The sequence below is a fragment of the Diabrotica virgifera genome, chromosome 4 (assembly GCF_917563875.1).
Source record: "Diabrotica virgifera virgifera chromosome 4, PGI_DIABVI_V3a".
In the NCBI taxonomy this organism is placed as follows: Eukaryota; Metazoa; Arthropoda; class Insecta; order Coleoptera; family Chrysomelidae; genus Diabrotica; species Diabrotica virgifera.
The window spans coordinates 74823369-74842385 of record NC_065446.1 but is presented as its reverse complement, the minus strand read 5'-3'; the positions used below and the strand labels follow the sequence as shown (position 1 = coordinate 74842385).

At 32.8% G+C, this 19017-nt stretch overlaps 1 protein-coding gene across 1 annotated transcript in view; it reads right to left on the bottom strand.

Moving 5' to 3' along the window:
* The window catches only part of LOC114335279 (nephrin-like), an 838863-nt gene that overhangs the window by 159957 nt on the left and 659889 nt on the right, over positions 1–19017 (bottom strand). The window contains exon 8 of the mRNA XM_050649180.1: positions 18487–18780. Coding sequence (XP_050505137.1) covers positions 18487–18780 — 294 coding nt within the window. The remainder of the gene's footprint in view (positions 1–18486; positions 18781–19017) is intronic.

Below are 19017 nucleotides of genomic sequence, written 5' to 3'. Positions count from 1 at the left end.
ATATCTACCTATTTCTCCCCCCTCTCCCCCAAACCCGACGCTCAAAATGGTGTGACTTTTTTCTGAACATTATGTGGACCATATAGAACAATTTGGTGTTGGAGGATAACTTTCACTTTGGATGTCTGAGTTTTTGGTATAGTTATATCATAAATATTGCCCAAAGAATATAAAAAGTGTCGAAAACCTCGACTTTTCACCCTCCGTAACTCTGGAACCGTTGATTTTATAACAATTGTGTATAGAACATTTTTTGTTTTAAATGGCATGTAGAACATTTTTGTATATAACATTATTTACGCTAAAGCATAGTTTTAGAAATATTGACGAAAAACGTAAAAAAAACTACTAATTTACCGGTTTCTCTCCCATCTCCCTCCCAAACCGGACGCTCAAAATGGTGTAACTTTTTACTGAACAATATGTGGACTATATAGAACATTTTGGTGTTGGAGGAAAACTTTTACTTTGGATGTTTGGGTTAGGCCTTTTTTTGGACCAGGTATACTATACTACTTCCGTAACTTTGGAACCATTCATTTTAGAAAGATTATGCATAGGGCCTTTTTTGATTTCAAATTTAATGTAGAACAATTTTGTATAGAGGGTTGTTCATGCTAAACCGCATAGTTTTAGAAATATTCGCGAAAAACTTAAAAAACTACGAATTTACCGATTTATCCCCTCTCCCCCCCCAAACCCGACTTGACCTGATCTGATTCTATATAAGGTTGTCTTTTTAGAGAACTTAATATTTTCTTCCTTGTATAACGTCTAAGAAATAACTCATCTCATAACGGGGGATGCTCCATCACACGGAATTTACCTTTTAAAGTTACGGAGATAGTTATATGTCATACTTATCATAACTTTAAAGCAAACGTTAAAAATAACTTCGGTAATTAATCACAGGGCTGAATAGCAAAGGGAGAATAAGTCAGTATTGTTATAGTAATTTGATAACGCGTTCATAGGCGTTATGGTAGGGGAGCCCAAGCGGGGATTTTTGCAGTTACTCGAGCGCGTCAGATTAGCATATGGGGAGAAACCTGGTACCCTGCAGATGTACCTCTACCATATATTGGCTCTTAAGGCAGGGGAGTTCGTTAAGGGGGGCCCGAAAAAAAATATCTGTCCTTAAAACAACTCAAAATTGTCAGATTAAGATAAGGTAAGCTAAGTACATGCAAAAGAGTGTATATTTCAATAATCTGACGATTTGAGCCGGGCATAAGGAAATGGATGAGTCCCAAAGTTTCACAAGAAAAGTGCGAATATTTCGCGAAATGAATGACAGATCGAAAAACTAAAAAATATATGCTCAATATTTTTTTAAAAATCCATCGAATGATATCAAACACGACTTTCCACGGAGAGGGGTGGGGGGTAAATTTAATATTTTAAATACGAATCCCGCGATATTTCGCGAAATAAACATCAGATCGAAAAACTGTAAAATACACTTACTCAATATTTTTGAAAAATCTATCGAATGGCACCAAACACGACCCCTCGTGGAGGTGGGGTGGGGGGTTACTTTAAAATCTTAAATAGGAACCTCCATTTTTTATTGTAGATTTGGATTCCTTACGTAAAAATAAGTAACTTTTATTCGAAACATTTTTTCGAATTATGGATAGATGGCGTTATAATCGGAAAAAACGATTGTTGGAAATGGAAAATTAAATTAAAAAATGGCAAGCGCCCACTAAAATGGAAAATTTTACTCAACTTTTTTTGGTTTTAGGACCTACTCTTCACAACCCAATAGGTCTCCAAAGCGCTCGAGTGACTGCACATTTAGCATACTTTGCTCCCCTACCATTAGGTATTCATGGTCATTCTTTAAGTATTTTATATACACACGGCGAGTTACAAGTAGTAGCAAGAACCAAACAAATAATCTAATACAGTATATTAACCCGTCAGTGGTCGCTATATGAGATTTTCTCTCACGGTTTCAGAAAACTGTGCACAACTTTTTTTCTGGGAAATTATACGCCCTGTAGTTCCTTCTAGTCTCCAAACTATTCTCCCTCGACAATCTAATAGACTCGTCCACTCAGATAGTGACTCAGTTTACTTAGTATCGCCATATTGTTGAGTCAGTGCGCTTCATGTGAGAGATTCTCTCATCAAGCGACCACCGGCGTCACCAACTGTGTATAAAAATTAATTTTATTTTCCTCCTTAAAACCTAAAATAATATCCTTTTATGATGCAATAAAAGGCGCCGTGAATTTGGTCGATGATATGAACATCCTATATTCTGTTTCACAGGTTAGTGGTAGATGGTCACTTATCATATATTTTTCAATGTTAAATATTGGCGGCATCAGTAGTCACATTTTATATAAAGATAATAATAATAAAACAGAAAAACGTCGTGTCTTTTTAAAGCAAATGGCTTTATCATTGATGAAACATCATCTTTTTTGTAAAATTTTGTAAACAAAGGCAAAAGTTGATAATGTGAGAGAAAATCTCACGCGCGACCACTCGCGTAACAACCTACCTAGCGACCAATGCCGGGTTAAAAACATTTAATGAATTGATTTATCTAATGCCCAAAAGGATACCCATGTGCCAACGAGTAAATTTCTCACTACATCTAGTCATTTTTTCTAATCATCTTTTTCGATGAATTCGTCTGAAAGTTGATAAGAATTTTACTAAGAGGCAACAGTAGCGCGTGAAAAACTCGGTCGAAGATTGCGGCTGCAATTTTGAATGTTTTGTCGAGATATTTGGCACACATATTTGTAATATAATAAAGAATGGCGGTACAGAGCCCAATTTGAGAAATATGTTAGTATGTAGAAATTACTCTATAACTAAATAAAATATTGCAAAAAGGAGCCTGTACCGCCATCAAGAAGAACAAAAAAATATACTTTCTTCAAATAAACTTTTTTATCCCATGCCTAGATTTTGTGTCATATTTTAACTACTAAAAATCGATTTTCTATAACAAGAAATCGAACGTGACTGACTTGGCAACATTTATCGCGCCTATGAGTATAAGGTTTGTTCTAGCAAACAGTCAAGCTAGTCAGAAACCGTCAGCAAACAGTTGATCAGTAAGAGAACATAATACAGTCACCAGTGCTATCCCCTCTACTCGCGCTGGTCCACTATTCGCTGATGGTTTCAAACAGTTTGAAACTGATGCTCAGGGCCGTCTTAAGCACACACGGCGCCCGGGTGCAATACTCATCTTTGCGCCCCCTTTGGTCAGAAGATAATATAGGTTATAGTTACAGTAAAATTAAAACTAATTAAACTATATTAAAAAAAACGTGGTTTCAGTATTCAAACAAGATCAATTTTATAACACATATCAAAGTCAATTTTTCTAGCTTTTAATTTGGCAAAAGTTTTTATTACTTCGGTGGTATCTATTTTACTTGCTTTTCTATATTTAAGTATTAAAGCCGGGTTTGTTAATATATCTTGGGCCATTGTTGAGTGCAGATAACTTTTGATCAATTCAAGTTTAGAAAAAGACCTTTTATCTTCAGCTACTGTTACTGGAAGTGTTAAATATATTCTTAGACACATCGAAAATTTGGGAAAACACAGAGTAAATTATTAGAATATTCATATAACTGATAATATCGAGTGGGGTTATGTCTTTATTTATAAAAAATATTGGTAAGAAATTCTAATTCATTCTCATTTCATCCGCTAGTTTTATTTTTCAATTTAAACATTGCGTTGTTTTTAAGTTTTTTTCTGAGTTTTTCCAACTCAATACATTTTCCAGGAAAGAAAAATTATAATTAGGTTGCTCAACATTTTAAATCTTTCACCTAATTTTGCAAGGACAATGTCCAATAAATAATAATAAGTTAACTTTAAAATTTTGTTCTGAGTCTAAAAGAGGCTCGTATGCAGCCTCGTAATTGAGATGTATTTTTCGGGGACATGGACGAACAGTTTCAGAAAATTTAGTTTCACAATCTAGTTCTTTACCAATTGATACTGAGTCAATTAATATCTGCTCAAACGCAGTGTCAGTGTGGTTATTGACAGGGCTAGATTTACACATTGTCTGAATAGGCTATAGCCCAGGGCGGCAGAATTTAGGGGGCGCCAAAATTTCGCTCGGAAATAATAATATCGCTCGTTTGCAAAGTTTTGTTGATAATAATATTAAACCTTTGCTAAAATATTGTACCATGTCACGACAGAGCCGATAAACTTAAAGTTCTTTAATTTTGTCATCAATCAGCTTGCGATGTTTCTTGTGTCATTGTCGTAGTTGTTGTCAACATATGAGGATAATACATCGTAAATTTTCCCCATATTAAAACGAAGTATTTTTAATGAGTCAATTCTACTCTCACATCGCGTATTTGAAAGCGCTTTTAATGTAAAAGTGGGTATCTTATAGTCTGTTCGCTAAACTCAGACGCAACTTTCTAGATATTTTAGTCGGTAATTTTGCCAATTTTAGTAAAATTGGCAAAAAATAATTACTAAACGGTTAATAATCACTAAATAGTTAGTAATTTTGTCAATTTTTGCAAAATTTGCAAAAAACAAAAAAATTATCGACTAAAATATCTAGCCAGTTGCGTCTGAGTTTAGCGAACCGACTATATTCATTATGACATTCAACCGTAATATTGTTTTGAAGCTATTTTCTTGTGGCATTTTTACAATTTTAACTATTTATAATGGGAAATAAGCCACAATATTATTAAAAAATGATTTTTATTAACGTTTCGACGGCCAAATCGGGTGCCGTTGTCAAAATACAAAATACTACTAACATAAACAAAAATGATGTTGCTTGGTAAAAAAATTCTTCTAATAATTTATTTAATTTGACTCATTTATAACGGCAATTCAGATACATATGATAGATACATTTTAAAGTAGAGGACTTTAAAATGATATTGCCAATATTTATGAGTTGCGTTCCTGGGACGACTTGACTGAAAGATAGTTCATTCGATTACATGAAATCAAGATTTGGGCGTCGAAACGTTAATAAAAATCATTTTTTAATAATATTGTGGCTTATTTTCCATTATAAATAGTTAAAATTCAACCGTAATGTTGATGAGAAAAAAACATAAATTTCTTGAACAATTGAAAAAACAAATTGTTATGTTATTTCCGATGAGCATTTAACAGCATAATTTTAGCACTAAATTAAGGTTTTGAGCTGCACAAGGAACATAAGAGCACCAGGATTAATCAAGGCTAAACATTTTTTTGAATGCCCATATTTTTTCCTCTGATATTTATCCCATTATCATACCCTTGGCCTTGGCGTCGTAAATCATCTAAATCAATATTAATTAATTTCAAACATTCTAACAAATAATTTGCTAATCCTTGTTCGGTAGTATCAGTAACCGGTAAAAAACTGACTAACTTTGGCCATCATAAAAGATTCTAAAAATTGTAAAAAATACCGAAAGTTCACTTGTATTATTTTCTTATTTGGAGTATTTTTAAGGACAAGAAGCGTAAGTTTGAGTCTAGCAAGAATTCGGCTTGCGCCCCTAGGACTTGTCGCCCGGGTGCTTCGCACCCCTTGCACCCCCGGGTTAAGACGGCCCTGCTGATGCTAGAACAAACCTATAATAAGTAATTATTGTTGTTGATAGTAGCATGACTCTCACTGTCGTTTTGCTGACGCACTGTTGCCTCACTGTTGAAAGTTCGCAGAACTTCCGAAAACCAAAATATTGATGACGCGCTACTGTGTACTCTTAAAATGTCTTCTAATGTATTAAATATAATAATTCAATTTATTATTATTTAAAGATCGTTTGATCCGTTTAATGGCGGGACACTTACCTTATACGCAATGTTTTCATTTTGCACATCATTTGCTATAAAGGCTTCTTTGTAGTATTGATTCAACTCGTGGTTGAACCTGAAGACAATTATAGTGCATACATGATTAAATAAACAATAATTGTAATACAACTGGATACTATTAATATGCTCATGCATATAACCTCAAGTAGTGATACTTTGACCTTCTATTGACGTAAGTTTAATTTTTTGTCCTTTGTCTGATTTTTCTTATAAGATTACTTTTTGATTGTAGCATTAGTTCCGATGACAATTTTGTCGAAAGCGCGTAGCTAAGAAAATAAATACATTTTATCGCCAATCGTCACTAAAGTTGTTCATTATTGTACTTATTTGCCCTCATTTGCGGCAGTAAATTATCAATTTATTATACTGAAAGAAGAATTTTACTTTACCTGCCGCGATTAATAAAATTAACCAAGATTGAATGTAAGTGGTCGATGGCAGTAATCGAATGGCGAGTATTTGAGTGAACAACATTTATTTACTTTAATTAATAAAAATAAAAATATTGTTATGTAAAAATATGTACACAATTTGCGATATTATCAATTTTTACGTCAAAAAGTTGAATTTTGTAGTATTTTGTAATTATATTCATATAAAATAAATTAAAACTTTACCGATTTAGTAATTATTCATTATTGATAACTATCGATTAAAAATCGAAAGCAGCCATCTTGCAAAAGTTATCTGTCATCACTGTCGTGAAATTATTATGACGTCTAAAATTTAAAAAGTTCTTAAATTGTAAATTGCAGGTAAGTGTTAGAACCAATATCACATTATTGTAGAAAGTGAAATTGTAGATAAAATATATTTTGGCATTGTCCAAGCTGCCAAGCTTTCAGCACTTCGTTAGTTTTTCATTCAGGGATTATTAAAATTAAAGATGATTAATTTGATGAAATAATGAAGATAATCAAATTAAAAAAAATTGTATAGTGTTATAGTGAGATTTTAAAGAAGTTAAATAAACGACAGATTTTTATTCAATTTTTTTTATAAATTTTATTATAGTTTTAAATAATTACAGAGACCAAACTCTTACGTTCTCAACTTTAAGGTGCGAATAATCGGAATTCAAATTCCAAGTTGATTTCCAATCAAATTATGTTGGCGATAAAATTTTGTATGCACCACATCAGTAAAGACTCTTTATCGAACTCGTCTGTTACTCGCCTCGCTCGCTACACTCGCTCTTCTCGTAATATCAGACTCGTTCGATAAAGAGTCACTTTACTGACTTGGTGCATAAATAACTATTGTACACCTTGACATACTATTTTTCACTTCATTTATTCATTTAAATCTGTACCTTTATCAGTCTTTCAACTATCTCTAATCTATGTAGATAAAAGGTTACATGGAGAAACCACATCTTTGCCAAAAGAAAGCAGACTCAAACTTCAAAAAATGTACTGGATTGTGGGTAAACATTCAAGACTGTCAATTGAAAATAAATTAGTGGTATATAACGCCATAATTAAACCTATATGAACATACAGCCCAAAGTTGTGCGGCTCAGCCAGCAACTCTAACTTGGAAATCATGCCACGTTTTCAAAATAAGGCATTGGGAACTATAATGAACCCTCCATGGTACTTCCCCAACTCAACGCAATAATAGAGAGGAACTTGAAAGTTCCAACATCAACGAAGAGATCAGAAAATACAGTAAAAAGTAGGTATAAAGAAAGACATAGTTAGCATCTAAGAGATTTCGAGAGGGAATTATTAAACGCGGAGGATGAAGTTCGCAGACTGAAGCATTATAAATCAACTGACTTATCAAGTAGATTTTTCATCAGTACAAAGGAAAGTTTTCATTGGAATTCTTACCTACATATTCCATTTTAAGAAAATCATAACTTCAACTTGGACGTTTCAAGACCAAGAAGGCAAAATATTACCAATAATGAACATAATTTCTAAATAGTAAACGAGTTTAAATATCTGGGCGCGGTAATCATAAATGACAACCACATGGAAGAAGAGGCCTCGGCAAGAATAGTTGCGGAGAATAGAGCATTATACTCCCTACCGTATTATTTATTAATGTATAAGTTGCTAAAAATAAAATCTAAATTGAGAGGGTACAGGTCAATTATATGCCTAGATGTTACATATGGAAGTGAAATATGGACTCTACATCAACCGGAAATAAAAAAGCTGTTGGTATTTAAAAGAAGGGTTCTCAGAACCCCTTTTTTACTAGAATATTTTTGTCACTCAAAGAGATGAATTAACAGGATAGTGGAGAAGACCAGTAGTTCTGAATTGGTGACTGTATGACACTGAAAACATAGTCAGATATACAAAAACTAACCGGATAAGACGGGCAGATCATGTGGTAAGATCAGAGGAAGACAGAGTGTTAAAGACAGCATTTCTTGAGAGACCAGACGGTAGAAGAGCAGTAGGCGGTCCCAAAAAAGGAAGGATATTGTTGAAGCTGATTTATCAAGGATTGGGGTACACCAATGGAAAATGTAAGGACAAGATCGTAGAAGATGAAGGGCTATAGTAGATGCGGCAAAGACTCAATCAGAGTTGTAAGGCTAGTCAAAAATAAGACAATATGAAAAAAACATTTTAAGAAACGCTTTTATTTAGTTATGAGTGACTAAAAGTTAAAATATAAAAAAATCAACTAAAAGGCAAAAAATAAAAAAAATGAAACTCGACGGATTATTCGAAAATAACGTTCGTTAAAAAATTTAAAAAATCTAACACATTCGTTAAAGAAAAGCGTGTGTGAATGTATTAGATTTTTTCATTTTTTTAACGAACGTGTTTTTCAATTAATCCGTCGAGTTTCATTTTTTTATTTTTTTCTTTCTAGTTGATTTTTTTATATTTTAACTTTTAGTCACTCATAACTAAATAAAAGCGTTTCTTAAAAATTTTTTTTCATATTGTTTTGTTTTTTACTTTTTAGTCTTACACTTTTCAAACATTAAAATATACCGTCACGTTTAAAAAAGGGATGTAGGTATATGACAGATACCTTTTTGCATTTATTTTAACTTTTGATACATACATTCTACATTTTCTGTAATTTCTTCATACATTTCTTTAATCAAAATCATTATTTGCGACTATTACAATTTTCGCAGTATTTCCATCTCTTGTAATACTTTACTATTGCACGGTATAGACGCTGTTAATTTCTCGCAATGCAGTTCTTCGATGCACAAGCCGTCTAAAGGTACGTATCCATACAAGGGTAAACCTCGCTCGGTGTAGTAGCTCCACTTAGTGGATACGTCGGTGATCGCCGCTTGGTGCGTATACTCTTCGTTTCAACCGGTTTGCGGTTTATATGTAACGGACGACATGCTGTATCCATTTGAGCAGCTACACCGAGCGGGGTTCACCCTCGTATGGATAAGTAACTTAATGATCGCACTCGGCTCAATGAAACGTAAGCTTTGCAGGCTCAATGCAGGTTTTTAAGCCTGTCCTCACGCAAACACTTTCGGGCCCAAGTTCACGACAGCGCAGCGTAGTCAACAGTCGAACCTTGTATTTTATGGACAGTCGAAGCCCACGACAATACTATGGGCAGCATTCGTCCCTCTACGGTACCATAACTTTTTTTCGCTGAAAACTGGATAGAAATCGGACAGAAACTGGATAAATTTGAAACTTTATTGTTTATATATAAAGCATAACGTAAACAAATAACGTAAAAAGTGAAATTATGTATAGTTCATATAATTAGCTACAATCTGTAAAAGTTTCAAGTTTCTAGATGGCAAAAAACAAGAGAATTTAAGCATTTTCCATTAAAATCGTTTTTTTTTTATTTAACCAATTCATAAACATAAAAAAATTTTTGACCGACTATTCGTCTATTGTTCCCGCGAATCCATAGGTCTGCAAAATTTCATTCATTTCCATTGAAGAAAAGGCAGTCAAATTAACGTCTAAAGATTTGACGCAAACGATTGAACTAAATAAAAGCGTTTAAAAAAGAATAAGATAACTTTAACTAATTGTTCCTTACGGTATAGATTGTACAATAAAATGGGGTAATAAAAAAATCCTTGCACTTTTTAAAAATTGTTTTTAAAGAGCTTTTAACTTTTTCATTTAAAATTAAGTATTAACAAAAGGTGCATTCCCACTATCAGCAAAAGGACCGCAATAGACAATATGCATTCTGGTAATTGTAATTTTTCCTTTTATGTAACCCGAGAAAACTGGCAGTATTACCTAATTTCGCTTCTGCACAATCTAAAATTCCCCAACAACGTTAGGAACAAAACACTTTGATCTTGGGGATTGAAGAAAAAGTTCTCCTTTAAACCGTCCTTATAACTGGGTAAAAAGAGGGTGCAAGTCTCCCCTTTGAATTATAGTTTACTTGAAACAATTACTTTTAAAAGAGGCTAAGTACGAAGCCGGGGCGCAACTCAATTACTGGAAAAGTAACTTTTTTGACATAAACGATACTCATTTTCCAGCTGCATCTCGATTACACATTCCGACTCCGGTTGGTGTTTTGTTTCTTTTTCTAGACGTCAAGATAAAATGCGATCTTTGCAAGTAAATGAAATTAACAGAGAAACGTTTGGACAAGGGTGGATGGGCCGGTTTGAGCCAGAGACTAGCTTTGGACGTAAATAAGTTTTAATTAAAATCTTTTAGTTAATGAGGATTTATTATTTGAACTGTTAATCAAGCGTGACAAACAATTAAATTTAAAACTTTAAACAGTGTAAACCCTGTAGTTCGCCGTATACCTTTCCCACATAACAATGATGTTCGCATCATGTTCAAAACATATACTAAGTACCAACATTCGTCGGAGTATATTCTTTTTATTATATGCGTAGTACATGCATAGCATGTACCTTAAAAACATTCTAAATTTCATGGTCTTTGCATATACTTCAAAGACTATTCTCGTACCGAATATACTGATCACATTCGTGTACGTAGTATCTCAGAATATTCGTAAAAGTTTATTCTTAGAATATACCTTTATCGAATATTCTTTAAAAGTATATTTGAGTATATTCTTAACACATACTTATAAGTACATACATAATTTTAAAATATCTTAAAAATATTATATAATAATGTTAGCTTTATGGATAATTAACTTCGTTATTTATAGAATAATTAATAAGATTTATGTATGTAGTAGTCCATTCTTTCACGGTTTTTGCTCTAAATTTTAAAGAACCGCTTGGATTTACATGAAATTTGGCATACGTATAGCTTACATGTCAAAGAGAAAAAGTGATATTGTGCCAATGTGTGCTTTTGCTCTGGGGGTGACTTTCACCCCCTCTTGGGGGTGAAAAATATATGTCCAAAATAAGTCCGGAAATGGGTAAACTGACTAATTTTAAGTAACTTTTGTTCTATAGAGCTTTTTCGCCAAGTCAACACTTCGAGTTATTTGCGAGTGAATATGTTCATTTTTCAACAAAATAACCACATTTTTTGACGGTTTTTCGCAAATAACTCAAAAAGTAAGTATTTTGTCGAAAAAACGTTCTTAACAAAAATATAGCCTATAAAAAAGTAAAAAATGGTGTACATGTTAGGTCTCTGGATCTCGTAGAACCAGAGTTATAGCCAATGAAAATAGATTCATATTCACCAAATTTCAAATAGGATATTTCGACGTGAAATATCCAAAAAATTAAGCACCTTTTGGGAAAAACCCATTTTAACCTTTTTAAAGTGTTTAAAAAAAGCTTTATTTCCGTTTTTAGAAAAAGTTTCTAGCATTAAATTTAAGCAAGTTACGCTCAAAATAAAGGTGGTCCCTTTTGTTTTTGCAAAAAAAAATCGGGAAGACCACCCCCTAATTAGCAACTTAAATGAAATTAATTGTTACCGCTCCACAAATTATTTTACTTATGTTGTGTTTATATGATCTGTAAGTTTCATCGATTTAAAGTGCATATTTTTGAAAAAATTTGGTTTTAAAATAAAATTTTTAAAAATTTATATTTTGAAATAATGCTTTTCTTCAAAATAACTTAAAAATTGTTAGAGATACCAAAAATCTCAAAAAACAAAAAAAGTCAGATTTGCTTTTATAAATATCATGTATTTTTTGTTTTTCTGCTAGACAAAAATTGATTGAGATTTGGTGTTTCTAAATTTGCATACATTCGTGATCAGTGACTCGTTCAACCCCTTTTAACTACAGCCCTTTCAATAATAAGGACTTTGAACCAATGAAACTTACAGATCATATAAACAATATATACACGAGTCAAGGAACTTGTGAAGTCGTAACGATTAAGTTCATTTAAGATACTCATTAGGGGGTGATTTTCTCGATGTTTTTACCAAAACCAAAAGGGACTAACTTTATTTTGAGCGTAACTTGTTTAATTTTGATGCAAGAATTTTTTTTATAAAACAAAAATGAAGCTCTTTTAAACACTTTAAATAAGTTGTAATGAGTTTTCCCCGAAATGTGCTTCATTTTTGGTTATTTCACGTTAAAGTATTCCATTTGGAATTTGACGAATATGAACCTATTTTAATTAGCTATAACTCTGCTTCTACTAGGTGTAGAGACGTGATATATACACCATTTTTTTTAATTTTTTACATGCTATATTTTTACTAAGAATGTTTTTTCGACAAAATACTTACTATTTGAGTTATTTGCGAAAAACCGTCTAAAAGCGTGGTTGAACATATTCACTGCCAAATAACTCTAAAAGTATTGACTTAGTGAAAAACTGCATAGAACAAGAGTTACTTAAAATTAGCCAGTTTATCCATTTCCTGACTTTCTTTGGACGAATATTTTTTCACCCCCAAGAGGGGGTGAAAACCACCCCCCAGGGCAAAAGCACATATCGGCACAATATCACTATATATATTTTTTCTTTGACTTGTTAGCTATGTGTATGTCAAATTTCATGTCAATCCAAGCGGTTCTTTAAAATTTAGAGGTTTTGCAATATTTTACCGTTAAAGAACGGACTATAGTTAGTATTAGACGAATTAATTTCTTAAAATTGTTTTAATTGTATGGTAAAAAAGTTGAAACATTAATTGTATTAACGAAAAAAAAAATGTTCGTTTTCATAATTGAAATGAATTTACCATTTCGAGTTTACCATGAGTATTTTTACACCGTTGGATTAGGTACATTCAGTTATAAAGAACTGAAAGAATACAATATCATCCACCATTTTTATCACCAGATCGTAAAAGCAAGTATTTATAAAAGATCGAATCGGAATTATATCGACGTGATATAGACCATTCCATTCAATTGCAAACGGTCAGTCTCATTCTGACCATTTCCTACCTGGATAGGGAACGGTACGCAATGGTAAAATATGAAAACGAAAACATACATTTGTGTCTAATTATGCAGTGTTAAGGATGAAGGCGAACGATAAAGTACTAAAAGGAGTAGGACTATTAGGAACATACATAATCTCTTTATTTTGTTTGCGGTGCTTCAAAATATGTTTCATTTTGGTAACTCTCTTACTTAAATAGTAGGTAAGTACATATACTTAAGTATATAAATTTTAGTTACTTATAGGTTATTTTAGACAAATATTATATAATATTTATAATAAATAACTGAAATTTATACATACTTACTTTTTAAGTAATATTGTAGAATGTACTAACTACATTCTTATATGCAATTAAAATATGTAACTAGGTACTTGGTAGAACCAGTAGAACCTAAGATGAGATTAGGTGATGCTGAAAACATACTTCTGAGCAATATAGCACTTCCTTGGGATATTCTTAAAAGTATATTCTTCCCAGATACTAAAAAGATGTACGGTAGTACGTTCTAAGTATATAAATAAAAGGTTTATAGCACGTTCTTGGAATATCCTAAAAAGTATATTCTTAGTATATACTGAAAAGAACTTCGGTAGTACATTCTAAGTATATACATAGAACGTTTAAGTACTGTAATGTAGTATATACTCAGTATGTGCTCTGCACATTCCCAATAGTAATTACGCATATTCTCAGTATATACTTTTTCTGAAAAGTATTTTCTATGAATCTACTAAGAACATGAAATTGTTATGTGGGTCGATAAGATAACGTAGAATGAAGTAAACACTTATGTTGTATTTAGGTATATGAATTTATTAAAAAAAGTTCCTTGAAATTTATCCACAAGGTAGTGTAAATTGCACAAAACGTTTTCGGCCAACACTGACCATCATCAGTGTGAACCTGAAAATAAGTAAGCCACTTAAATTGAAAGCAAAAGAGTGAACTTTTGATAGTTGAAAAAATAAAAAATGTGGTTACTTACGTCCAGTGTACAAGTGTTTCAAACTAGCTACTTCAATAGGTGTAAAAACCCCTAAATTGCATTACTGCTACATTAAACATTAAAACGTGGTCAACATTAACTCGATGTCTTAAGATTTGTGACATAACATGTGGATGTGGATGTACTTCATCCTTGCTCGAAATTGCACATAGGTAGTGCACAAGTGAGAGGTTGACGGCCAACTAGTTGCTAGACTGATAGGTGCCAAAGATGCATGACAAGATGTCACAGGTAGGTGGTTTTTCAAGAGTTATAACTCATAAGGTTTTCACAACTTTACTGTAACCCAGAATTTTATTATTATTCCGCTCAGTTAATTTTCGGAAAAACAATTTATGACGTCACAAAGCATGAGGGCAGAATTTTGCTATTAAATTACAGTTTGAACCAATTAAGATATTACAGCTCATTAACTTTTATTTACATAGTGGAATTCATAAAAAATTTTTAATAATGTCTATTAAGCCAGAATAGCCATTTCATAAGGGAGCTACGAGACTTATCCCATATTTTTTTGCTATTTTATTGCTAATTTATTACGCAAATTAAACATTTATTGCTTCAACCCCTTCAGAGGATCAGCCAACATTTATATTTCCGGAACGAAAGTAGATAGAGAGTCGCTTCCGGCTGCATATTTTATTGCTAATTAATTGCTGCAAGATTGGGTATACAAGAATATACAAACTCACCCCCTTCAACCCCTACCGATATCATCATTACCCGAAATCCACAAAAAGTGACAATAACCAGTTTAAAACCCTAAAACCAAGTGGGTATTTTTTTGCTAATTAATTGCTACAGGTCTACGCCAAAAATAAATTTTTTGCTTCATCCCCTAACGAGCAACAAAGTCTACTGTGGTTTAATACCTAAGCTACAATACCCAACACTCCTATTTCAGGAACGAAAGCAGGTAGGGGGTCGCTTCCGGCTGCATATTTTATTGCTAATTTATTGCTGAAAAATGGGGTATACAATAATTTACAAACTCACCCCCTCCAACCCCTACCGTTATTATCATACCGTAAGCTTTTTTTTTAATAGACACTTTTATCTATCTATTCCCAAATTTTCATTCTTGATCTATTTTTTGGGTAATACTGTTTTAATTAATCAAACAAAAGTATTATTATTGAAGAGCGATGAGAGCAACAAGGTTAATGTGAATTGGCTCATTTGTTTTTCATATAAAAATATTTTATTGGAGCTTGAGCTTATCGAGAGCAGAGCGATATTATTAGACAAGGCGAAAACGGCGGGTGCGCTGGGAAAAATATTCCCATGAGATTTTATTGCATAATCACATTCGTCAGACATCCCAGAATAAGATTCAAAAAGTCGCTCACTTGAAAAGTGGTTCAATTTTTTTAACAATTTTTTTTTAATCAAATTGCAAAAATCAATGTTTTTGGCTCCGAAAAATTTTTGTAGGTTTTTTGGACCATTCTGGATAAAAAAGGTCTCTTATAAGTTTTCTCAAAAGTTGATCGTTTTCGAGTTATAAGCAATTTAAAATTGAAAAAAAAAACGAAAAATGGCGATTTTCAAGGCTTAATAAATCGGTTAAAAGTTATTATTATGAAAGTCAGAAGTGACTAAATCAAAGTTTAATGCCCGCCCTATAAGATCCTGAAGAAATTTTTGTCATTATTTTATTACTAAGCTGTTATTTTAAAGTAATAATAATGAGCGCCATGCACGTGGTAGGCGGCCGTAAATGTGAGTGAAGTAAGATGCACAATTGGACTGCCGGAGTGGCATCTCTCTCGCACTCATTATTTACGACCGGCTACCACGTGTATGGCGCTCAATATTATTACTTAAAAATAACAGCTTAGTAATAAAAGAATGACAAAAATTTCTTCAGGATCTTGTAGGGGGGCGTTAAACTTTGATTTAGTCACTTTCTGACTTTCATAATAATAACTTGTGACCGAGTTATTAAGCCTTGAAAATCGCCATTTTTCGTTTTTTTCAAATGGCTTATAACTTGAAAACCATCAACTTCAGAGAAAAATTATAAGAAACCTTTTTTATCCAGAATGGTCCAAAAACCTACAAAAAAATTGCCCGGGCCAAAAATATTGATTTTCGCAATTTGATTAAAAAAATTGTTAAAAAAAATTTGGCCCACTTTTCACGTGGACGACTTCTTGAACCTTATTCTGGGATGTCTCACGAATGTAATTATGCAAAAAAATCTCATGGGAATATTTTTCCCAACGAACACGTCGTTTTCGCCTTGTCTATATGGCAGACAATCATGAGTGAAAGGGAAACCGGCATCAGTTACACAGAACTAACATCAATCAAATAAATTACGGGAAACGTCAATAAATGCATGTTGGTAGTATGGCATGGCGGTGCGGAAGAATAAAACAAAACATGCTCTCAGAGGACGCACGAACATCAAAGGAATCACACCGACTAATTAAAAGCGCGTTTTCAGACACGAAACAGAAACAAGCATGGCAACAAGTCTAGGGTTGAAACTTGTTTGGAATTAATAATGGGATTCACTAATATTAGCCTTTGCAGGGAAAATCTATCCTTAAGGCAGACCCGACTCACTACAGAATTTTCTTAAAGAAGTTGCTCACTTCATTAGTCGTCTTTTTAGAGTATTATTAACTTGAAATTGAACTCGTTGTTTGCTAATTATCGATCTTTTGATCTTTAAATTTTAAATAGACATAAAACCGAGCTTACAGTTTAAACATGAATATATTATAGTATCAGGTGCGGACTAGATCTGGTAACCAAAAAAAAATTATATTTCACAGAATAGTATGATAATTATGATATTAACTAAATTTTTTCTTTTTAATTTATTCTGCCGTTTAACGATCCAAAAAATATATAAATTTTTATTCAGGCATTTCAATTCTTATTCTGTAATAGCTATTTGTATAAAAAGGGAGGAAAGTGCTAGTTTTCATCCCGAGAATGAAGTTTACTGCCCGACGCGTAGCGGAGGGCAGTAATCATTTAAGAGGGGAAAAGGCACTTTACTCCCATGTTATACATATGGTTTTTCCACCTTCCTCAAATAACAAGTCATTTTTTTATTTCTACTTAATTTATTTACGTAACTAACTAACAAAATTTATTAGAACTAAAACAAACAAGTAGGTACAATATAACTGTCAACTGTCAAATATAAGTCAAATTATTAATGTAAACATTTTTAAATCAAAATAACAATTTACTGTTTTTTACCATTCTACAAAATACAGGGTGTGTTATAAATAAACGTTAAAATGTCTAGATACTTACGTAATAGAAAATAGATATTGTACAGGGCGTCCATAAGTTGTATTTCATGAATGAAGTACCATGACGTCACTTTTACTTTTCCTCCCTAGGGAGGAAAAGTACAACTTTTAATTTGAGGAAGGTGGAAAAACCATATGCCTAACATGGGAGTTAAGTGCCTTTTCCTCCCTTGAATGATTACTGCCCTCCGCTACGTGTCGGGCAGTAAACTTCATTCTCGGGAACAAAAATTAGCACTTTCTTCCCCTGTTATACAAATAGCTATTAATGTGCGCCTTACAAAAATTCAATCGGTAGTTTGTTATATACATTCAAATAACTTCGGAGCAAAACATTGTAGTGTCTCTTCGATTGGAATAAACAAAGTTCAACCATTGTTTATTAACATTGATAGCGGTCGCTAGCAAAATGCAGTGTTTATTTAATGCTCACTGAAACTGAACTTAGATCAAATTGCCGGCTTGAAGATATTATTAAAATAATTGAGATCTGGCCTTTGGCGACGCTAGTTCTGAGATCTTCAACACTCATATCATTCATTCCCGAATTAGATCTTGAGTGGGTCTATGAAGGAGACAAGCCACATCACATTTTTAGCCGAGCGCTTGTTTATTGTTTGAGTGCTTGAAAATCTTTTGAGATAAAAAGTGTCTTTGGCAGTAGTTGTATTTGGTGATGAAAAGTATTTTTGCACTCTATGAAGTTTTTGGTGAAAACAGGATAAATTGTAAGTTATAATATTTTTTTTTTGTTTTGTTTTTGTTGACATTTGGTTAACCCAGTTTTTTACCAATAATAAAAACTTGCCAGTGTTTAATGGTAGTGCTGTGAAAAATCCGATAGTACATCTGGGTTTTTTATATTAGAATATAGAATATAGAAAAAATAAGATTTTTCGAACCTTCATGAATTATTAAAAAATGTAGATGACTACTGATATAAAAATAAAAGATACTTTTTAATTATTTGTAATGGAGATTCACCAGCAAATGGTACAAAAACTACAAAAATCATATTATCTCCGTCTTTTTTTTTTTATCAAAATTATAGATTTAAACTTACCCGCAGCTATGATATGAAATACACAAGGACTTCGTTGTGCACCAATCCTGTTGGAGGCGTAGCATAGTAAAGTACCATAGTCCAGTTCAGTCATGGGAGTATAGGAAACTACGCTTGCAGTACCACTACGGGCAATGTAGGATTGACTAACATCAACCGAGTCAGCAGAATTATTGAACGTCCATTTGAATTCAATATCAGGTGGGTTGGCATCTACGTGGCAACTGATCTGCGCTCTCTCTTGTTTTGCTACACCGTAGATTCTAGTCTGATTCGGTTTACAACTAGGTGCATCTGAAATTAGATGTAAATATTTAGTAAATAAAACGAGTGTAAAGATCATAGTACAGAAAATGCTTTAAATAAACAGAAAGGATAAGAAATAAAGTATGATTAGTATTGCTGATTCCGTCCAGGACCAACGCTGGACGTAAAAACATGCGAAACGCCGGCGTCAATGATAGGGTTTGAAATAAAATCCGCTACCTATAGGTTAGCAGAAAAAACAGCAAGCGAGTCAAACAACAAGTT